This window comes from Crotalus tigris, unplaced genomic scaffold, assembly GCF_016545835.1.
Source record: "Crotalus tigris isolate CLP2741 ecotype Arizona unplaced genomic scaffold, ASM1654583v1 scf7180000020227.388637, whole genome shotgun sequence".
In the NCBI taxonomy this organism is placed as follows: Eukaryota; Metazoa; Chordata; class Lepidosauria; order Squamata; family Viperidae; genus Crotalus; species Crotalus tigris.
The window spans coordinates 353,030-377,815 of NW_024097917.1; the positions used below are offsets into that span (position 1 = coordinate 353,030).

The window sequence follows — 24,786 nt, forward strand, 5'->3', positions numbered from 1 at the left end:
TCGAATGACCATTTCATGGGGGTCACCAAACCATGCTGTCCGCCATTTTTTCCCTTTTCCCTAGCTGTCCTACTCTCTCTTATTGGTGGCCACACCCACTTGGGGGTCACCACAACATGGGGAACTGTATTATGGGGTCACGGCATTAGAAAGGTTGAGAATCACTGCTTTAACATAACTCAATGTAAATAGTTAAAAAAAGGAGTATCCTAATATCATGATCTACCATCATACTCACAAAAGTTGTATTCCTGTTTTCTACCCTATTGAGGTATCTTTGAATAAAGGCCAATTTTATAATAATAATAATAATAATAAAAGTAGAGAAAATTTCAAGATGGCCGTTAACTAAATTCAGAATTTTGTTTTGACACTTTCCCTTCACCCAAAACAAATCTTCCTAAATAGCATACCCAGAATGAAATGCAAATTCTTAGGAGTAAATGGACACAGTGGAGCTATTTGTAGCAGTAAGAATTGATTGCCCTGCTAGGTGGCAGTGCTTAGCTGACCTTGGTTGATCTCAAAAAGTTAAGGAGGGTGAAATAATTCAATTATTTACTGTTGCCAAGAAAATTGTATGAACATATGCATAAAGTCACCATGAATCTAAATTGAATCAAATGAGACTTTACCCTTAAGAACTGACGGTATACCAAGAACTGATAAGAAATATTAAGAAAGACTTAGTACATTTGCTGCTAAGGGATAACAAACACGATTAGGTGATAGACTCTTGAGGCTTGCTCTGAAGGTATAAGTAATTCCAGGAGAGTTCAGGAAAATAAATTGCTCTCTGCAAAGATAATAATGTGGGTCCGAGGTTCATGGCCGTGCACCCATTCGGGTGCCCATTTTCTGCTCAGACATGCTGACGTTCATTCCATCAGAGAAAACATCTCTCAAATTAAACTTTATTTAGCTCCGTGTGAGCATTCACATCTAAGACACATAAAACGATGTTTGGAATCATTTTACTTTGAAACATATTGGGAAAGCTAAAGAAAACAAAGCATGCAAACATCGTCATCCAGAAAAATGGAGCAAACTTTTAAGCAATTCATTTCATAACTCAAGAAGAGTCTTCAGTAAGTTAAATCAAGGGTAGATAAAAGATGTTTTATCCACACAATGCATTGGTTAACTCTGCATGACAAATAAAGTCTAACATTACATAGCTTAGCTCCAGGTACCGATCTAAAGATAATATGGAAATCTCTACCTTTCAATTTGAAGGGTACTCTCCATTCAAACCCAGGGATCCTTTCCCTAATAAATAGTACGAAAACCAAGTTGGATGATGTTTTATGTCGAAGTAATAACTTTGCATAGAAATTGGGGATTTTTAAAATAATCCTCAGTATTTACATTTGAATACCTATAAATACAATTGTTGTAAGGACATAAACTAAAAATATGTAATCTAACTGATGCTGATCCCTAACAATTTTAACAGGGAACTATTAACTGCTACCAAAATAACAGCTGCTTTCAAGCAATATAAAACTCAAATCAAATCAATCAATCAATAATCATCTTACAAATTCCATAGCATATGGAAGCAGAGCATAGCATGGGCTACGACTGATAATAAGAGGTATCATACTGCCAGCCTTTGGAAGGGATTATTTTAATTCAGTATATCCAATTACTTTTCTTCCTGATGCTGTAGGCTCAAAATCTATTAGAAGTAACTTAGTCAACAGAGAAATCCGAACTGTTTATGATGTTGCTGTTGGAGATGGATTTTAAATAATTAGTAATCAGAGCATTAAAGCTACTGTTGATAAAATTGTTGTTTATGGAATATGTTTGAGGATCTTGAAATATCAGTTACAATTGTATTTTCTAAAAGAAGAACAACAGAAATTTTAATCACTGGATCCATTTATGGTCATTGGTATAATTAGCCATTTATTTATTTATACAGATTTTAAAATGCCAGATTTCCAGTGAACTGGATACTTTGTTTCTTAAAAAAGCTAGAACCATAAAATGAAAGAACAAAGAATTGTCCATCCAGAAAAAGAAAAACTATGCTGTACAAAACAAAACCAATGCTATAGAGACTTAGCAATTTTGTATTCCAAGGTCTAGGAAAATAATCAGGTTTTCAATATATTCTAGAACTTTAACATTGCACAATCAGCCAGATGCTCAGACTGGATTTGGCATTTTATCTACCAATCAAGTCCTTCCCAAGGACCTGGTATAGGCATATGTTGATGTTTCATAGTATTAAAGGTATCATCACAGGATGCAAGCTGTTCCAAGTAAAGCTGCCTTTTGCAATTGACTCATGGTGAATTTATCAATGCCAATGGTGTTTAAGTGGTGTTCCAATTGTTTTGGGACTGCACCCAAGCTTTTACTATTGATACCACCTTTGCTTTCTTTTGCCACAGTCATTCTGTTTTTATTTGCAGGCCTTTGTATTTTGTTATCTTCTCCAGTTCTTTCTTTTCTGTTGTCTCCAGATCATGTCCATTATCCAGACTTTTTTTTTGTCTTTCTTATCGATAATTGTTAAGTATTGTTTAATTTCTATCTCATAAAATCACAATTTCTAAAGGTAGGCGAAAAGATTATTTAACTTTTCCCTTTTTCCCCATTCTGCCTGTATCTAACTCAAACCCCACAAAAAGCGTCAGGCTCTTTTATTTTTTTCACCATGGAAAGAAAAACAAGTAGAAAAATGCTCATGGTGGAAAGAGGTTCCAAATGAAATTTTAAAAACTGGCTTGACGCTATAAAGCTCTTTATGGCTTGGCATTGGGTTACCTATAGGGCCACTTTGCTCCTCTTGAATTGGCATATACACAGTGATCTTGCTGGAAGATCAGTGCAGCTGTTTTTCAGGAAGAGTATGCGTTTGTGAGTATGTGTATGTGAATTTGGAGACATTGTTCTTCCCCAATGGGGCTAGCTTTCCAGAGTGGTCTTTCATAGGAGATTTCATTGGCTCCAATGTTACAGTATTTTGCCTTCCAGAAACAACCAACACAGCTATTGTTTTGAGCTTTGTAGACACAATGTTTTTTTTATTTGTCATGATCCTATTACTGTCTTGTTTATAAGCCACTGAGAATCCATTTACAATTACAGCAGGAGATCAGTTTGATTAATAAATAAATAGTGACTAGCAGGGAAAGATTTTAAAGATTTAAGCATTTTGTCTTCACTAGGCCATCTTCTTGTGATTGCAGCACTCAGCAGCAGTTTTATTTACAAAGAAAAAAACAACAACCCAAATTTCATTCCAGTTCAATATAAGCAACCTGACTTTTGCATAGTGACAATAATGTATTGTTACTGGATAACAACTGATGTGCAAGGACCAAGTACAGAAGAATAGAAAGCACTCAAAAAATTATCCCACACTTTTTTTTTAAATTTCAGCATCGCATACCTCTTTTTTTTTTTTTGTTATAGATCTGTAGCTACTCTGAATAGATTTTATGATATTGGAATTCTTTCTAGAAGAAAAGCTACAGTATGCCACATAGGCTTTCTATACCACATTTATAAAATAAATAAATGTCACATATTTCAATTTTTAGATCAATATGAAAAATTTGGTTTATTTGAATTCTCCCAGCCCTGTTAGAAATAGTGAACCTTATGACTGACAACAAAAAGAAGAAGGCCATGAAGGGTACACCTTTCTTTTGTCTCTCTTTCTGAATATGAAAAAAGGGCTAAAAGAGACTCTACCTTTAAATTATTACTTGTTTAATATTTTCTATATTCTCCGTGTTTTAAAGATTTATTCAAATATTCATTGACCCACAAGAAATTGAAGATTAAAAAATGTAAACAAAATTATTGCACAACAGAATCTACACAAAAGAAAACAAAGGATAACTTAGCACACATACACACAAATACACACACACACACACACACACACACACACAAAATACTTTTAGTATACTTTTAAACTAAGTATAAATACATTTGGAATCTTATGGGAGATGCAACATTTTAAAGATCTGTGCTTAGTATAGCTAAACTAAAAAAACAGAGGTATAGAAAGAGAGAATTAGGAATTATGTTGTTGCCATAACCAGAAATGGAGATCAAAGGTGAATAAAACAATCTTTAGCTGAAGGAGTCTTCAGGAATCTTTACTGCAGTGTTCATTTTTCAGCCAATTCCATTTCCCACACCATTGATCCAAAGAAAGATATACTTTAGTTTTCCTGTGCTTTTCTGTAATAAATCTGACTCTTACTAATAATAATTGAATTTGTTTCTTACCCTTTGCTAATTCTTGTCTCACCCCATTTTAAATATCCTCGCAAATCTGGACAATAAACCTATACTCACAGTCGTAATCAAGAATTGTGTAATCTTTCTAATTTATTCAAAAACTTTCAATCAAAACAAGTGAGCAAAAGGCCATTGCCACCAGAAATAGCAATGTATTCCAATTGGATTACAATCCGACACCATCTAGAAAGACTTTGAGCAACACAATGCAGTTTTAAGGTCCATGGTATTGTTTATGAATTTCTGGTGTCTTGCCAAAAACAATTTTAGGAGAAATGTTAAGTAATAATGTTTTTCAAAAGGGCTTAATTGGGTTTAGATCGCAAGTCCTTTCCCTATTTTGGTAAAAATAGTTGTCTTGTTCATCCAGCATTTTCTCGCATGTGCAAGGTCCTCTTTTTGGATCAGTGAACATCATTTCACATGATCAGACACAGCAACTGGGTCCATCTGAACAATTCTGATGTCAGCATTAATTGTGTCCTGCCACCTGAGAGCCACTTGTGCTTGTTGTAATGCACTACATATAACACAAACAGATTCCTTTACATTAACTAATAGGTACAGACATATTTTTTCAGTTTGTTACTATTTGATTAAGAAGATCTCATGAGCTTAAGCATAAGCTTAAATATGCTATATTTCCTTCTTTTAAAATCAAGCTAGAAACTTGTAATCAGTTTTATTTTTATTTTTTTCACTGTCCTCCCTCAACAGAATGAACAGAAATAACATTTTAGGAAGAACAATAATTGTGGCTTTTCTGATCAATAATGATGAAGATAGTTACGTTTTCAGTTTTGCTTTGGTCTTCTGCAAAATAATCATATTTCTTTAATTGTAATTTTAATAATTACATTTGTAATAATTGTTCTAAATATTTAAATATCTACTTAGATTAAAATGAAATCCAATAGATGCAGGAAGTCATTTTTCTGGCCATTTTTTTTTAAGTTCTCTCCTTGATTAGTTTCTATCCATTGCTTCTTGTCCTGCCTTCAAGTTCTTTGGAGAATAGCTTGACTCCCTCTTCTTTGTGTCAGCCCCTGAGATAGTGGAACACTGCTATCATGTCACCCCTAGATCTTCTCTTCATTAAACTCTCATTATCCAGTGCAGGACCTCTAAAGATGCCCTCAGAGTAAGAGAAGGAACAAATCAGGAAAAGTGTTCCTTAAATTGTGGCCCCAATTAAGATCAGCACCCTGAATTGGGATGGAAACAAAATAGTATCCTAGAAAGAGCATAAAAAACATGTAGTAGTATGTTCACATAGCCCAGTTCCAGCCAATACTTTTGCTGAACTAATTTGTACCAAAGGAAGTTTCTGCACTGTCTTCAAGGACTTCTCACATACAGTGCAGAAGGAGGACTATAATAGGCACACCAGCCTGGTTGACAAAAGTGCTTGCAACACTTTGGAGACAGCTTGTGCCTCTAATGACAAAGAGGAATCTAAAAGCATTCCCAAGCCACAAACTTCATCCTTTGGGGACATATAACCCTTAGCAGAACAGCCTGATAAATATGGCACATAATAGATTTAAACTTATTTCCATAGGTAAAATTTATTCAGTTCAAATTAGAATTGAGTTAGCTCCACTGGTGTTTTGGTAAAATCTCTAGGTTATACGATGCCATTCTTATATTAAATTTTTATTCTCCTAATATTTTGTGCTAATATTTTTGTACAGTACCCTGTATCTACTCCAACACAAGGAAGGTAACTGATTATAACTCTAAAACTGTATCTAAATTCTGCTTGCAATAACAATTTAACAATATGTGCATGCATAAATAGCAAACTTAGAAACACATTTTTGATAAATGTATTGTATTTCTATTATGTGTATTGCATTCTTTATCCAGAAGGACTTTAGAACCAAAATCAAACCAAAACAAAATTAACAGTTTCCTTAACTCATAATTAGCCACCAAATTAAAATTTGCCCCATCTCCTATAAAATCAGGACAAGTTTAAATCAACAGAACACAACTTCTACAATATCATTCTTAAAAAAGGACCAAAAGTGAATTTGGGAATCCACAAACTATTTCACACTGAGATCAGTGCCAGGTGATTGCATGGGCATATCCATATGGAGATTATTTTCTGCTGTTTTCTTTTATAATTTATTTTTACTTTCCAGGCTTGCCTGAATCCCTCAAATTCCCCAGCATAGAATGCCATCCATGTACTAAATAGCTTGTTCTTGTTTAGCTCCTAGGCACAGGCAAATTGGCCAGGTGCTTCCACCTACTCAGACAAGTGATAACTTATAACTTGTGCTTGTTAAAATCTCTGACAGTCACCCACATTCCAATTTTCATAAAATGCGAACAACAAAATCAGTCTGATGCTTACAAATCCAGACCTTGAAAAATTACATGTACTTCCATAGCAACAATGATAGCAGCCTTCACATTGATCCATGAAGCCTTAAAATGCTGAGAATCCTGCAGGAGCCAAATATTAAGAGGGTGAGAAGGAATAAAAAGTATCAACATGGGTCATCCTACCTTCCATGTATACTTTACATAGATATATACCTTATATAGATATATCCCTAGGGACTCCCTGAGTCTCTAGGGATTGGGCGGCATATAAATTTTATTAATAAATAAATAAATAAATATTAATATACATACAATCATAAGTTGGTGCTTAAAAAAATACCTTTAATATCTTATTAGCAAGTGCTGCTAAAGTGATCTCCCCCCAATCAATTAAAACCTATGGTGATATGCTAGCTTGAGTCACAAAGGCAGAGTTTCTTCCCAGGAGGAGAAGTGATATTTCCACCAATGGGAAACCAAGTCATCCCAAGCTCTTTAGAGCTCATGTGTCATATCTATAAAGCTATTGAACCGTAGCTGAGATAGAAATAAATTGGTTCCACGAAGGTGACAGGATGAGATCCCAAGGCACCGAGCTGATCATTAGTGATGTGAATGCAGACTTCAGTCTTGCTTGATCATCCTATTTAATGGGGCCAGAATGCCACTTACCACTGCTTACATTTAACAGATTTGCATTTGGAATTTTGAAAGAATGTGGATGGTTTTTTAAACATTCTTCTTAATATCATTGAGCTAGTAGGATGAATACTGGGGTCCAAACTCTGTAGCGATGCACTAGATCAGGGGTAGGCAACCTTGGCTCTTTTATGACTCGTGGACTTCAACTCCCAGAATTCCTGAGCCAGCCATGCTGAGGGGAAAGGGAGAGGTTTCCAAGCTGAGCCATGCTGGCTCAGGAATTCTGGGAGTGGAAGTCCACGAGTCATAAAAGAGCCAAGGTTGCCTACCCCTGCACTAGATGGTAGATTTCCCTACCAGGAGCTGTTCCAGTGTGTTGAATTGCAATGCTTGCAGGTTTTAGACGGGGTCATTCCGATGTGTTTGTGATGACAGATTGGAGAAGTCTCAGTTAGTTTAGTGTGTAATAGATTATGTATGTATAATGGAAGAGATTCTGAGGAGGTGAGAATCAGCAAAAGAAAGGTACTAAAGCAAAGCTTACTTGATACTAAATATTACTGGGCATTTACCAATTACATGGTGCTTCCAAGGTCTTCTTTTGGGATGGGAACAGGGAGCTCTAATGGTTTGGGGGGGGAGCATGAGCCCAAGCCTCCAAAGCAGGCATGTCAAACTTGCAATGTCACATGACATTGCACAACGTATCATGACTTTTCCCCATTGCCAGCAATGGGTTGGGTGCGGTTTCAGTATGATGCATCCAGCCCACAGGCCAGCAGTTTGACATGCCTACTCTAAAGAATAACAGAATAACAAAGTGGAAAGGGATCTTGGAGGTCTTCTAGTCTGACCTCAATTTTGGCTCAAGCAGGATATCCTATACCATTTTAGACAAGTGGCTATCCAGTTTTTTCTTAAACACCCATAGCTTCTGGAGGCAAGTTGTTCCACTGATTAATTGTTCTCAGTGTTAGGAAATTTCTCCTTAGTTCTAGGTTGCTTCTCTTTTTGTTCAGTTTCCATCCATTGCTTCTTGCCTTGACTTCTGATGCTTTGGAAAATAGGCTGAAATATCAACCCACGTTCATACGCACATCTTTATTGGCGGCACTGTATTCTAAAGGACTAGATTTTTATACTGTGGAGATCAAATATATTACTATTTTTTGGTTCTCTGAAAGGCTTCACACTTTGCCACATTCTCAAGAGCTTTCTGTTTTTAAATTTGTCCTTGCGTTTAATTGTTCTGGAATACATGAATAAATCATTGCATCATCAACCATCAGGCAAGAGATGGCCTACCTACCACATAAAATTAGTATCTAACATATTCCATTAGTAGCCTTTGGCATTTCATTTTTGGTCAGTCCTACAGAATAATGTTTCTAATTGTGTGTTACATTCTCAAATGGAAGAGAATACTTGCTTGTTCCCATCTTTGTTTGAGAATGTTCCTCTCTTAATTCACATAGAGAGGCTTGTAGGAAAGAACCATACTAAAAAGTCTAGTCAATTATAGTTAATTATAAATCAAAGCATATTGAATGTTTTCTGCTCAAGAAAGTTTTAAAATGTTCAGAGCTTATTATGCTTATTTGAGCCTTCCCCTGGCGTTTCCTTCTTTTTACTTCCCACTTTTTCTGTGCTGTTTTGTGTGTATTAAAACTCGGTGACCAAGTCAATGAGAATGTGGGGAAATTCAAAATGTTGAAATAATTCTTGATGTTATATTTCCTTTATTACTTTACTGCTTTGAATGGAAAGCAAATGCTTTGCTGTTCATTTCAAACATTGACCCATATTTTGGGCCCCTTCCACGTGTGGGATCAGGACAATAGCTTTCATTGTCTTCTCTGATAAAATTCTCTATTTATGCCATTTAAGCCATCAAAACTTAACTGGATCTCATTAATTGAGTAACATTAATTGAACAGGATATCAGGATATCAGAAAGGACAGCGACTATTTTCTAGGAGCCCATTATATAAGTAACATCCAACAAAGAGTTTAAAGAGCGTCAGATAAAAATGGCCCACTACAAATCATTGCGATTTTACTGCCTTGTGCTAGGCATGCATGAAATGGTTGCTTGATAATATAACTGGCTGTGCCAAAACATAGATCTTCAGACATAGCTTTCATGTCTTTGGTTCCTTCGAAAAATAAGGCTATTTTGCTAGGCTATGCCTTATTGCTCCTCAGATATATGCACTGGAATCTCAAAATGACTTGGATGTTTCAAGAAAATTTCATTCCTGGCTAGTTGCTGAATTTTTTTTTTTTAAAAAAAATATCAGCTCCTACTGGGGATTGGAAAGAAAGAAAGAAAGAAAGAGGGAGGGAGGGAGGGAGGGAGGGAGAGAGAGAGAGAGAGAGAGAGAGAGAGAGAGAGAGAGAGAGAGAGAGAGAGAGAGAGAGAGAGAGAGAGAGGAAGAAAGAATACCACTGTAACTGCCCAGATAAATATATAAACTCAAAGTCAACAATCTCATTATTACTAGGGAAATTTCCTTTTTGTGTATTATTTATAGAGGCATTAAAATCAAATTTGATTCAATTTACAGTGGTACTAAAAGAAAGACCTGAGAACAGCAGTTGAGTATATTCTGAATAAGCAGCATGGTGTGGCAACTTTAGAGAAATGCAACTTTAAGCTGCTTCAACAAAATTGTACTTGTAAATCATGAGAAGTAATTGTTCTATTTATTGTTCATTGATCAGATACCAACCCAGGTACTATGTTAAGTCATGGATATTTTGTCTATAAGCAGGTTTAAAGAAACTGCCGTAGGTTCAGAGAAAGGCAAGGATTATCAAGGAACTAGAATCATAGTCCTTTAAAAACAGACTGAAAGAACATGTTTCCCCCTGAAAAAAAGATGACTGAAGGGGATATGATACCACTTTTCAAATGAGTGAAAGGGTATCATATAGAAAGTCAAGAGATGTTCTGCCGTGCAGGACATGGAATAAGGGATGCCAGTTGAAAGAAGACATATTCCAATTGAATGTTTAAAAAAGGTTTTCTAACAAAACTCTTGGAAGTGGAACAAATTACAAAGAGATGGCTTGGCTTCATTAGAAATATTAAAGTGGAGGCTAGAAGGCTATTTATTGGGGATATGTATGTATGTATGAATGTATGTATATATATAATGAATCTTAGAATCAAAAGTATGAAAAATATTTATATTGTTTTATATTATATAATTATATTTTGTTTTGTTTTTAATGCTAAAATTATATACATGCATGCTTAGGTCTCTTTTATGTAATACATCCCTATATACTTTAAACAAAGGCAGCTTATATAATTTATGTAGTTATGTATATAGTATATCACGATACAGTTTACCTTATGGTCTCATCTTGAAACTATTAAAAAAACAAGATCATTAAAGCTGAATAATAAAACTTAATAGATTCAGACAGTGCATAAAGCATATTCAATTAAACCAATGGGATGGGGCAGAAGAAGGAAAGGAACAAAACAATCCATACATAGCTTCTTATTGTTATATGGAAGAAGTGAGTTATCTTCAATAGGCACTTAATGATGTAAAGTACCATGTCAATTTCAGCAGTATGAGCATTTCAAAAATCATCTGCAAATGTCTGAAATGTATCATTCTGTCATTCAGTCATGGTATGAACAGCATAAACCTCGAATGTAATAGGAGGATTTTAATAATGCACCAAATTGCTCAGGTATTCTGTTTCCAAACTGCAAGATAAGATGGCAGTCTCAGAAATGTTGCAAAGGGTCCCGGGCAGATCAAAAGCTGCCCGGGACCAGACTGGCTGTCTCCAGTCTTGCGCACATGAGCAAGGCAGGAAACAGCCTCTGCAATCATTGGTTGATGTTGTCCGGGGCTAGGACACTATAAAAGGCCTGAGCGCTGTTTTTGCTGTTGTTGGTTGTGGAAGAGAACAATAAAGAAAGCTTGTTGTTACATGATGCGTCTCCTCTTAATGCCTCCAACCCGCGAACATAACAGTGGTGACGAAGGTGGGGTCGCTGTAAGCCACATTTAACAATGAAGAAGAGAGGACTTACCAAGAAGTCCTGGGAAGTTCGGCGTCCAGCACAGCGACTCTGCCTGCCAGTACAGCATCGCTAGAGGTGAGCTCGGCCAAGGGACCCCTTCCCCAGATAACAGGCTTGCAGCGAAGGCGTTAACGAGGGTTACAGAAGATGTCTAAGATTGGCCGCTTGTCAGAGTTTGAGATTGCACACCCGGAGCGCTGGAATTCGTACGTGGCGCGGGTGGAAAACTATTTCAGGGTCAATCAGGTAAAAGAAGACGGCCTTAAAGTGGCTACCCTGCTTTGTGTCTGTGGACAGGAAACGTTTGGCATAGCAGAGAATCTGGTGGGCCTGGAAATTTTGGAGTCAGTGACTTATGCAGACTTGAAGAAAATGCTGAAAGAACATTTCCAACCCAAACTTTCTGTGGTTGCTTGGCAACAAGCGTTTGAGCAGAAAGACCTGAGGCCTGGTAAGTCTGCTTCAGAGTTTATTGCTGCCTTAAGGCAAGCAGCGAGGCCTTGTGAATTCAAGGACCTGGAAGAGAGGTTGCAGGATTGTTTCGTTTGTGGCCTAAGGAGTCATGAGCTGCAGCAGAAGATCTTCGCCAAGGAAGATGTTTCATTCCAAGATGCCTTGAGAGAGGTTGCAGCTGAAGGAGCAGCGGGCGGCGCTGTGAAAGCTTTGTAGCTCGCCAGAAACCCTCCAGCCACCATGACTGTCCATCCAGAGATCACTTGAGAAGATCCAGAGCAGGATCCTAAAGAGGAGGTGGACAGCCAGCAGAGAGAAGACCGAGGGAACGTCCAGACAAGGCCCCAGCATCTCCTCAGTGTTTTTAGGTGCGGAGGACGTCACAAGCGAGCTGACTGCAGGTTCCGCTCTGCCATTTGCCAGGCATGTGGCAGGCAAGGCCACATTGCCTCCATCTGTTTGGGTCACCAGAAGGTTCAACCTCAGGATGAATTGCTTCAGAAAGGTACTAGGGTCCCCAGCCAATACAGGGTGGGTTTCTGCGTGTCACGCAGGAGCATTTTGAGAACAGGGACACACAAGCCCTTAAGAAAAAGCTTCGCATTGATGTGAAGCTGCAAGGGGTTCTCTTGTCAATGGAGTTGGACACAGGGTCCGCTCTATCGATCATTTCACATAACACCTTCAAAAGGATTTGCAGCAGTAGTGGTCTTCGGGTCAAACTCAGGCCATCGAACTTAATTCTCACTGACTTCCAGAATTCCAGAGTCAGCGTGAAGGGGGAGGCTATGCTCAAAGTGCAGCGTAAGGCTTTTGAAGGTCTACTAGATGTGGTGGTAGTTGGGGGCGATTGCATGAGTCTCATTGGAGTTGATTGGTTCGAGGTCCTTGGGATCCAAGTAACTGGGCTTCACAGCCTGCAAATGTTAGGCCTTGCAGAAGTCTGCAAGGAGTTTGCTGATGTGTTTAGCACAGAGCTTGGTTCATACAAGGGGCCTCCCATTGCCCTACGCTTAGACCCAGCTATCACACTTATTAGGATTAAGCCTAGAAGGGTGCCTTTTGCTCTCAAAAGCAAAACTGATGCAGAGCTGGACAAGCTGCTCCAGCAAGGCATCTTAGAACCTGTGGGCTCTAGTCCATGGGAAACCCTCATTGTAATGCCTCTAATGGCTAATGGAGGTCCGAATTTGCGCGGACTATAAATGTACATTGAACAAAGTGCTGCAACAGCATGCATATCCAGTGCCTGTGGTAAGCCACATTCTGGCCTCCCTCAAGGGGTGTGTGTGTGTGAATTTTTGCAAAGCTTGATTTGGCACAGGCCTACCAACAGTTACCTTTGATGAGGCAACAGCTGAGGCTCAAACAATCATAATGCACAGCGGAGCCTTTAAAGTCAAAAGACTGCAGTTTGGGGTTAATGTAGCCCCTGGCATCTTCCAAAGTGTAATGGAGCACATGCTCCGTGGTATTCCTGGGGTTTGTCCCTACTTCAATGACGTCCTCATTGCTGGGGAGTCATTTCTAAACTTAGCTGAAAGATTAAGGGCTGTCTTGCTTCGTTTCCGCCAAGTGGGTCTGAAACTGAAGCAAGATAAATTGGAGTCACTTCCACTGAATTCTTAGGTTTCAGAATTGATGCTCAAGGCATCCATCCTGCTGATTCCAAGCTTCAAGCAATTCAGCAGACCCCAAGTCCCAAATCCAAAAGCGAGCTTCAGGCATTCCTGGGACTCTTAAATTTCTATCACGCATTCCTTCCCCACAAGGCTGCAGTGGCTGAGCCGTTACACCGGCTCTTGTACAAACAGGCTCCATGGCATGAACTAAGGTCCATGAAAGGAGTTTCAATGAGGTTAAGGCCTTGCTCTTGTCAAATGCGGTCTTAGCTCATTTCAATGAGCAATTGCCAGAGTGCATCGCATGTGATGCATCCCCTTATGGGGTGGGAACAGTACTCAGTCACCTGAAGGTTGATGGGACACAAGTCCCTGTGGCCTACTACTCAAGGACTCTGTTGTCTGCAGAGCGGAATTATGCTCAGATTGACAGAGAAGCCTTGGCCATAGTGGCTGGCATAAAAAAATTTCATGATTTCTTATATGGCCACCACTTCACGGTCTATACAGACCATAAGCCTCTGCTGGGGTTGTTTACAACAAACAAGCAAACCCCTCACATAATATCTCCCAGAATGCTGAGATGGTCAATTTTCCTGTCAGCATATGACTACACACTGATTCACAAATCTGGAAAAGAAATGGGCCACGCAGATGGCCTCAGCAGATTACCTCTAACACAGATAGAGGCAGATCCTGCTCCTGCTGTTAACATTCTCTTCAGTCAGGAGTTGCCTGAATCTCCCCTCAATGCTAGGGACGTGGCTGCAGAAACTGCCACTGATCACACGCTTACACGCGTGCTGACATAGGTGTTGTCAGGATGGCCTGACACATGTCCAGATACCGAGTTTCAAAGCTTCTGGCAAAGGAAGCACGAGCTTCCCACATTCAAAGGGTACCTGTTATGGGGTAGTAGGGTAGTCGTCCTAGCCTCATTGAGGTCTAGAATCTTGATCTCTCTGCATGAGGGACATCCGGGTATAGTCCAGATGAAAGCACTTGCGTGCAGCCATCTCTGGTGGCCTGGGCTCGATAAAGCCATCAAGACCCAGGTTCACGGGTGTCAAGTATGCCAACAGTCAAGGCCTGAAATGCCTCAGGCCCCTGTAAATAGATGGGAGGAAACACAAGCCCCTTGGTCAAGGGTATATATAGATTACGTTGGGCCCTTTCAGGGGCAATTCTTCCTTCTCCTCATTGACAGCCATTCCAAGTGGCTAGAGGTTGTGCCTGTTTCCTCCACTACTACTGCTAGGCCCATCCAGGTGTTGAGAGGAATCTTCACTTCTCATGGCCTTCCAGATGTCCTGGTCTCAGATAACGGCCCCCAATTTACCTCTTTTGAATTCCAGGCGTTTCTACAGGCCACCTTGATCCAGCACGTGACTTCAGCTCCATTCCACCCATCTTCCAATGGCCAGGCTGAAAGAATGGTGCGCACTACCAAAGATGCTCTCAAAAGACTCACTGGCATCACAGGTTAGCTGATTTCCTTCTTGCACAATGCACCACACCTTGCACAGCCAGAGGAAAGAGCTCAGCAGAACTCCGCTGGGTTTGCCGCCTCATCACGAAACTGGACAGGTTGCACCCAGACCGGGTGGCTTCACGGGTGTCACAGCCGCAGGCACCTAGGAGACTACAGGTGAACGATCCAGTCTGGGCAAGGAACTATGGTCCTGGACATCTCTGGGTCACATCAGTAGTATGCAAGTTCTCTGGGCCACTGTCATATGAAGTGGCCTTGGATGATGGGCACGTCATCTGACGCCACATAGACCAACTGTGCTGGTGGCTGCCCAGCAACACTTCCACTCCTGGCTCTGCTCTCGGAGGGGAGCAGGACCACAATTACGATTGTGGACCACAGTCTCTTCAACCAACCGGACTTCCACCAGTTTCAGCTATTGCTCCAGAGAGTGAATCATCCCACACTTCAGTTATTGCTCCAAAAAGGGAGTCATTCCAGGCTTCAGTAAGTGCTCCAAACAGGGAGTCTCCAGGAAGGAGGTTTGCCATGGTGGCAGCTCCTGACTCTGGCAACTCTGGCACATACACGGGGGCCATGGATTACTGGGGCACATCAGCCACTCAGGCCACTCCAGCTGCTGGTCTTGGGCTCGAGGGACAGTGCTCCCAAGAGGAGTCCATTGTGGATTTGGGAAATTCCACCCCACCACTGGACTTGGGGAATTCCATCCCCCACCAAGGAACCATGGCTTGGATTCAGAGGATCAGCAGCTGGGTGGGTCACCTGAATCTTTGGGGCATCAAAGTCCTGGTCTGCCTAGCCTGGCAGGCAAGCTGGCAGGCCAGGCACACTCACCAGCCATCAGAAGTTCACAGCGGGACAAGGGCCCACCCAAACATCTTGGGGACTATATGAAGTTTCTGTCAAGTCAAGGGAACCTTACTAGTCCTTAAACAAATGCAGAACAAACACTCAGTAAAGGGTGTTCTTCCCAGCATATTATTTTGTTGTATTTTTTTTTCTGTGAAAAATTATAAATGTAAGAGTGCTCTGCCTGTCTGCAGGCATATTGTGCTTCACAATAACATCCAGTCCATTGAATGCATGTACCTATGCTGCTACATAGTAAGGTATTATTGTTTCATCCAGGGGGGAGGGGTGTTATGTCCTGAGCCTGCTGAAGCATTCAGCAGGCTCAGAAATGTTGCAAAGGGTCCCGGGCAGACCAAAAGCTGCCTGGGATCAGACTGGCTGTCTCCAACCTTGTGCGCATGCGCAAGGTGGGAAACAGCCTCTGCAATCATTGGTTGACGTTGTCCGGGGCTAGGACACTATAAAAGGCCTGCGCGCCATTTTTGCTGTTGTTGGTTGTGAAAGAGAACAATAAAGAAAGCTTGTTGTTACACGATGCATGTCCTCTTAATGCCTCCTACCTGCAAATATAACAGTAAGATTATCAAAATATGGGCTGCTGTAACTAGCCTGTACCTGTCCAGAAAAAGACATAGGTGTTAGACAATTGTGGGATTCAAATATGTGAACAACCCATTCTCTGTATGGATGCTGCTTCTGGAAGTCTGTTCTGAGCCTGGGCAACAGAAAATTAGCTACTGGTTCTGCCGAAGTGGTGCGAACCGACTGAATCCCACCACTGGTGTTAGAGGAACTGAAAATGGCAACTGCCATTTCTGAACACAGAGGACCCAGAGGTATCCGACGACAATGATATTAGGATTGCCTTAAAATTACATAGGCATTTCTTTTAGAGTGCAAGTCTATTTTCCAGTTCCCATATTTGGAACCCTGTCTTGTCAACATTAAAATTGCAATCATTGGCCCTCATCCACTACATTTCTGATTCTGGGTACTAATTTAGAACATGTTTTCTCTCTCCTGGTTCCAATGTTATAAGTAAACCATCCCCAGTGACTTCATAAATATGTTAGTACTGACTTAGCAATACCTTATGCAGAGATACAGTTACTTAATACTATTCTATAAAACCATTCCTGGAATTTAGAATAGAGCCACTCTAAACGCAATGTCCATAGGATCAAACCACTGAGAAATCATTCAGGCTCCATAGTTATATCCCCTCTGTCTCTATCTTATAGGACAACTGTCAGGGTGGCACAAGTCAATTTGTTCTAACCTGAACCTCAACCCAGATCCAGACTCTGGGTTGAGATAATCATTCTTCTCCATTAATGTCTGCAGTTTCTGACACCATCTTTTCAATCATTTGCTAAAGAAGACAAAGAAAAGATATTCATTCCTGGGTATTAGTGAGTTTCTGTAGGAGAAGGAGTGACAGAACCTGGGGACAGAGTCAAAATAGGAATCAGCCTAGAATCTCTACATAGCCACAAATGGACTAAATCCAACCCCTCTTGAATTTCTTTGGTTCTTATCTAGCACCAAGTTAGTGTACTAACCATTACTTGAGTAGTAGTTCAGTGGCTATGCATAGATATGATTAGTAATAAATCAGCTTAATAGGAAGTTCACATGTGGTCTTGATCTTTTGCAAGTGACAGTTGCTCTAGAGCAGGCATGTCAAACTGCTGGCCCATGGGCCAGATGCGTCACCAGAAAACCGTGCTCACCCCATTGCCAGTAATGGGGAAAAAGTCATCATACGTCACATGACATCACGTGACATCGCGAGTTTGACATGCCTGCTCTAGAGAGTTTCATGGTGAGCAGGTGAAGCCATGTCTTCTTTAAAGCCAGCAGCTTCCATAACTAAGGATGCCTTTCATAAATTGTTGGATCCATCTAATCCAGGGGTGTTAAACTTGCCATGTCACGTGATGTGTTGTGACATATAGCAACTTTTTTTGCATTGCCGGAGCTGGGGTGGGCATGGCCTCCACATGATGCAACCGGCCCACGGGCCAGCAGTTTGACACCCCTGATCTAATCAATCCATTAAGGCTAATTTGTTGTGCTTGTTGAGCATGAAGTAAACTGGTAAATTATAAGGGTCTTTTCCATGGTCTCAAAAGATGAAAAGGATGCTTTACTTGTAGATGAGGTAGTCCACTATTTCAATGGATTACCTCATCTAAAATTCCAAAGGCAAAATTCCAAAGTGATAAGAAGGTGAGTGAATTTATCTTCAAAGCAATTCCAAAGTGCAAAGCAAAACACATGGGCTACCATCACTCCATATGATAAACTAAAAACTAAATGAAGGACATGCTTTATCTTATGCATACGCCCATATACACAGGGAGATTTGTTATAAAAGTATAAATTGCCAACTTTTCCACTAGGAGAGCCTCAACATTAATTTTGAGTTCTCCAGCAACACATCTGGGAGTAACATCGGTCAGGTTGGATGCTATGTCCAAAGTGTCCCTAAAGGCTCCTGCTAACCTGGTGGCAGAAATGTAGCCTGTAATGAAGTCATATTTCTGTGGACCTCATGCTACATTGAAGAAATAGGTGGACAGAGATGAGGCACAACAACATCAGTCAATTCACCTATTTGGATCTCCGCAACACAGATTGGATTTGTTTCCTTGCCTGAAATCCAGGCATAGGATTTTTGAGGGAAAAGAGTTGTGGGAAAGCATGTTTCTACTTTGTTTTCTAGAACTTGTTTTTTGAAATTTATTTTTGAGGCTATTTTGTGAGATAATTTATCAAATCCAGAGCTCCAAAGTCCCTATGTGAACTCATACTTGCCCAAAACGTATTCCACAAAATTCTTCAATTCATTCTGCAGATATATTCCCTTGGTTTTTTTCCCCCAGAAACTAACAAGCACAGTGAAAGATTTGCAATATGTGTGTTTATCTGTTTTTCACAGCTTTATGATACAAGAATGCTAGCAGCAAATATACAGGTCTTTCACGCTGGCATCGGAGGAGTGAAATACACATTCATCCACCCTACATGAACAATGGTGTAGATGAAACAAAAGAATCGTATATATTTACATGCAAACTCTATTTACATGCAATGGAGTTTAAGAGGAGCTGTTTTGGTTGGAGGAGCAAATGGTGGGGGTTATTTTTCTATTCCCATTCTCCCAATTTTGACTGTTGTATCAATGTTTGGAGAAGAAAATTGCTCAGCAGGGAAAGCATTTTCTCATCACTTGCTTTTCTTCAGAAATAGCACTCCTTTGTGTGAAGTGTATCCCAAGCTGAGCACGCATGCCCGATAACACAATTCCAGACAAAATGTTGAATTCAGTGCAACTTGAAGACCAGTCAGTTGTGAAATGGCAAACTTAGTTATGTGAAGTCAAAAATATGACTTTATGATCTCTACATCTTTCTGTATAATTTCATACCTACATTTTTAAACTAAACCATCAGTTTTTTTATGATCTCTTGGCAGGCTGTTTTCTCCTTGCACTTTTTTCTGTCTTAACTCAGATGATTCCTTCTGATAGGAAAGGTAGCAATAGGTGACCATCCCTTGTCATAACCAGCCAACTGTTTCCTGGAACATTCCAGCTTAGAGTAAAAACAGATGGTTACTCCATAGAGCAGAGGTCCCCAACCTTTTGGGCACCAGGTATCGGTTCTGCAGAGAGAGGTTTTTCCACAGACCAGAGGATGCATGGTTTTGTGTGCTGCCTGAATCCCGTGGATGAGGCTTTGTTTGTTTGTGCGGACCAATTGCTGGCATGCTGTGGCCCGGTACCGGTCCACAGACTGGGGGTTGGGGACCTCTGCCATAGACAGACTCTCCTTAAAAAGGGCTGCATGTTTTGTTTTTTTTCCTAAACATGTCACAGTTCCACCTTTCTGCCCCAAGCAGCTGCTGCATTTAGAGCAGGGCCACTTTAGACTGATGAAGAATGGCTCCTCTTGCAATTACAGCTGCTGTGCGAGACATTTTTAACTAGCAGAGTTACAGCAAGCAGTTTCTACTTCTATTACATTTATTTATGTTATTTTAGAAGACCTATGAGCCACTTCAAAGGGAGCGAGCTCTGAGAAGCATATTATTTTCATTCTTCATAATTTAGATTAAAACCATTAATTTTTGTTTGTGCATGTGTCTTCAAGTCTTGGACAAGTCCTGCAGTTTTCTTGGCAAGATTTCCAGAGTGGTTTGCCACTGCCTCCTTCCTAGGGCTGAGAGAGAGGGACTGGCTCAAGATCACCCAGCTGACTTAAGGCAGAAGTAGAACTCACCACCTCCCTGATTGTAGCCTGCTGCCTTGATCACTACACCGCATTGGCTCTCAATTACAAAACAAACACTAACGCTCCAGCAAATCCATAAGAAAGAAAAAAGGGGAAATTACTCACTCTAGTCCAAAATCCGAACACCATTCCTCGCCCTCATAACATTCCCAAGCCTAATGGACTTTCTAAAGGACAGGAGGGAAGAGGCTATTTCAATGTCTGACACAAGCTATAGCACCCACAAAAAGGGGTGCTATAACTGGGGGGGGAAATCACAGATTTTTGGAGTGTCTGACAGCAGGTACTCGGAACGAACACACCCATTTTAATCTTACTGAACAGACAGATGTCATTTAGGAAAGGAGGCTCTGGAGTTACCTAGATCTTGAGAACTAACACTTTGAATTGTAACTGGAAAGTAGCTTATTGGTAGCCAGCGCAACTCTTAAAGTAGAGAAGATACATGGGTGTAGTGAGTAAGACATGCCTTAACTTCTCAAACCCCTGCATTCTGGAATAGCGTAAGTTTTCTATAACTGAAACTGTATGGTCTCACCACTTGGCAGTGCCATGCTAGAGGATATAACATATCATGACTTAATAGCTTCTTTTCTATCCTTATTAAGGTATCGTTCGATCATATATGTATTTGTATGTGCACATACATTTGTCTTGTCCCTTACAGTACTGGGTCACCAAATATACCATGTATGTATGTATGTATATATGTATGTATTTATATATATATTTATGTATTTATTTGATTTCTATTGTTGCCCAACTCGACCAAGTGAACCACTATGCAGTGGAAATATAGTGGATAAGGGCCAATAAATGCAGTTGAATGTTGACAGACAGGGATCTTGTGAATAGCTGGTCCCAAATATGGGAATTGAAAAAAAAAATATTGAGTTATTCAATTTCCATAGTCAACCAAGTGACTCTGGGTAGCTTACAATTCTAAAATTATAAAACAAATAAAAACATTTAAACAATAAAAACATCCACAAAAACAATAACAGCAGCTGCAATGATTAAATAACTAATAGTAAAGCCACGTAACAGGGTTCTTCACACTTAAAACTTTACAAAAGGTCAACAGAGTATGGGCAGATATACAAAGGAGTTGGGGGATGATGCCTCTGATTATCTGAGTAACTTGAAAAGGACAAATGCAGCAGCAGCTCTAATGCCACTGAGCAGAGTATAGTCAGAAGGAGCCTCAAATCCACTTCTGGACTGATAGGAAATAAATACCAAGATACATACTTAGGAAACTTTAAGTGTGGATGGATAAATCAATAGGGCTGCAATGAGAGCAAATCATCGGTCCAGCTTTTTATCTGCCAGGGATTAAATTCTATCTCAGTGGAGCAGTCTACAGCTTAAAAATAGAACTCAGGACTGTCCCCTCACCCAAAATTGCCATAAAATATTTAATCTTCAGAAGGGGAAAAGAAATACATTACATTTATATTACTTAAATTGGTGGTATTAAATTCTTAAGTTAAAGCCATAACAGCCAAATATTGTTTGGAAGTGGCTGAAAATTTTAAGAACTGCAGTTTTTCTGAAGTGAAAAAGCTTACAAGGTTCCAGGGATCCATTTTGCCCCTTACAAATCATCTAACCATCTAAGTAACCCTCCCAAACAAACATCCTGAAGAGACATTTCCTCCAGGGCTGCTCTGCAGACACAAAAGCATTGGTGGGATTCAGCCAGTCTGCACCACTTCAGCAGAACCGGTAGCTAATTTGTTGTTGCCCAGGCCCAGAATGGACTTCTGGAAGCAGCATCCACACAGAGAACCTGTTGTTCACATATTTGAATCCCACCACTGCACAAAAGCAGAACTGAAGTGTTGCCTTTTGCCTGAGGGCTCCCCCTTCCCTACTCCTGCTGAGCCCTTGAGGGCAGTCCAATGGCAATAACAGGAAAGAGGGCAGTGAGATTTTATTGAAACATGACCACATAGAGGCAAAGCACGACTAGAGGCAAACATAAGACAGCAATACCTGGGGCTAATTATTAGTGTGGCAGAACCTGAGCCAGTATGGGGTAGTGGTTAAGACATTAGGCTAGAATCCCAGAGATGTTGAGTTCTAGTCCTGCCTCCGGCACAAAGCCAGCTGGATGACTTGGGCCAGCCCCTCTCTCTCAGCCCCAGATAGGCAATGGCAAACACTTCTGAACGATCTTGCCAAGACAACCACAGGGAATAGTCCAGGCAGCTAACAGCAGTCAAACACTGATTTGAAAACACAAAAATAATAAATAAATAAAATCTGATAGCTCACTCTTTTACCCCCTCCTGTTAAAACTCTGAAAAATAACAGCAGCCCACTGAAGTTGAAGGAAGCAAAGCAAGATGAAGAGGCAAATGGGAATAGTCGAGAAGACTATGATTAGTCCCCACCGCGGTTGCGAGAAGCAAATAGCATTGTGGACCAGGGTAGACAAGATCCAGAGGGAGGCTTTTAATGTTCTCGCCTAATTCCCAGTCTCTAATTTGTTATCAAACCTAGGCTTTTAAATCACATGTGGTTCACAATGCCAGCATATGAATTGAGGTTGTTGTTGTTGTTTCCCCAAAAACACAAAAATGCAGTCCTCATTGTTGCGCTAATCCTCAACATTATAAAAGAGGCTCCTGAGACTGCCTGTGTGGGTTTTGAAAAGAGATTAATTCACAGTTGTATAACAGTAGAATCTCTTCCTGGTCTCTGAGCCCCTGATGGCATAAAGCAGTTAATGGTCCTGAAGAAACACTGGATTAGAAGGTACTGAAGGCTACTGATTGTTAGTGCTTCTTTAATCTTTTAAATCAATGTGGTAATAATAATATCACTGTAAGCTTCCGCTTAAATCTGGATAATGCATTAGGCATTCACATTTTAAGCATTTTGCTGAGATTCTTTTCATGAGCTTGTTTTAGAAGGTTGGCATCACTTATTAAGGCCTATACATAGCTAGATTAGAATGGAAGGGGACGAACCAATATCAAAATATACTTTATAAGTAAAGCAAAACAAATTTGGAACCATTCAGAGCATTGGGCACTGGATATTTTGCATTTTTCTTTTCAAATACTTTTAGTATTTAGTATGTTTCTGTAGTTTCTTGGAACAGAAAATATTTTTTAAAAACAAAACAAAACACCCAAAGGTGCTTTTTTTCATGAGGCAACTGGACTTTCTTGTTTTTCTTTGAAGATGTTTCGCTTCTCATCCAAGAAGCTTCTTCAGCTCTGACTGGATGGTGGGGAATGGAATCCAGTCAGAGCTGAAGAAGCTTCTTGGATGAGAAGCAAAATGTCTCCAAGGAAAAACAAGAAAGTCCAGTTGCCTCGTAAAAAAAGCACCTTTGGGACAATCGTGACCTGGATGACTGAGGATCTCCATAGACATCTGAAAAAACACAAACTTTAAAACAAAACACTATAATTTGTAAGAATAGGGAGAAATAAAATTTATAATTAAGTAGTACCTAATCAGGTAGGCCGTGGTGAATAGTGGTAATTTGGTCCAGAATTTGCAACGTTAAGCAACACAATTGTAAAGTGTGATATTATGTGACTGAGCCACTTAGCAATGGCACTTCCAACAGTCTCTGTTTACCATTGTTTAAGTGAGGACCTTGCGGCTCCTTAAGTAATGGCCTCATGTGATGATCACTTCTGACTTTCTGCTGGCTTCCCCACTGACTTTGCTTATGGGAAGCTAGCGGGGAAGGTTACAAATTGTGATCACATGGCCAGGGGACAGTTGTGATGGTTGGAAATCCAGCCCAATGGCCACGCATCCAAATTGCAGTTACTGTATGTAACCACAGGGCAATGCACCAGTCAGAATTTTAAAGACCAGTTATAACTGCCACTCATCATAAGTTGAAATGGTCACTGTATGAATGGTCATTAAATGAGGACCACCTATACCCACTTTCCCTGGGAGTAAAGCCAGTTGAACTCAGAAGTGCTATGGAATATCATAACACCTAAATGAAAGCCAATTTGGTGTGGTGGTTAAGGTATCAGGTTAGAAAATGGGAGACCGTGCATTCCAGTCCTTCCTTAGACACAAAGCCAGCTGGACAAGCTTGGGCCAGTTAATCTCTTCAACCCTAGGAAGGAGGCAATGACAATCCATTTCTGAGAACCTGCCAAGAAAACTGCAGGGACTTGCCCAGGCATTCACCAGCCATCAACACTGACTTCAAGGATGAAGCAAAAACAAAAACACCAAAAGTAGCCCGTTGCTGTTTTTAAGGGCTTATTTTCACTTCTTTACTTTGTTTTTTTTCTCCACCAGGCTCTGGAGGAATCAGGGGCATGCAGAATACCTGGAGGCCTGGCAAGTGTGAAGAACCAGTTTGAAAAAGGAGAAGCTCAGTACCAATATCAGCAAAAATCTGTACAGGTAAAAATGGAGGAATCATAATAGTTGTTGAATTGTTGAATCATAATGGGGAAACCACGATCCTGGTCTTGTGGAAGGCATCTTGTAATGCAAGGCTCTTGCTAGGTCCCATTTTCACTTAGAAGTGGTGATTATTTCACTCTTTATGAATACACTTTTCCTTTGTCATCTGACGCACATACCATGTGAGAACCACATAAATTTTTACAAAGATCGCAAAGGCTTTGTTGTAAGAGCAGACACTTGGCTGTGAAAAAATATGATGTTTTTCTTTGGTAAACCATTTCCTGAAATGTGCACAAATACTGGAATATTCTGTTTTGAAAGGCTATTGTACCCTAAGGTCCAACAACTGCTCAAATACCA

The 24,786-nt window shown here is 40.2% G+C and overlaps 1 protein-coding gene across 2 annotated transcripts in view; it reads left to right on the forward strand.

Moving 5' to 3' along the window:
• Nucleotides 1–24,563, forward strand: part of LOC120318466 (xin actin-binding repeat-containing protein 2-like) — an 83,237-nt gene extending 58,674 nt beyond the window's left edge. Inside the window, exon 3 of one of the 2 annotated variants that reach the window (XR_005559517.1) lies at nt 24,313–24,463. Coding sequence is in view for 1 of the 2 variants with exons in the window: in XM_039366114.1 (XP_039222048.1) it covers nt 24,313–24,441 (129 nt within the window). In the remaining variant the exon portion in view is untranslated. Of the gene's footprint in view, nt 1–24,312 lie in introns of both variants that reach the window. The other variant, XM_039366114.1, reaches the window with a different exon arrangement.
• The last annotated feature ends 223 nt before the right edge of the window (nt 24,564–24,786 follow it).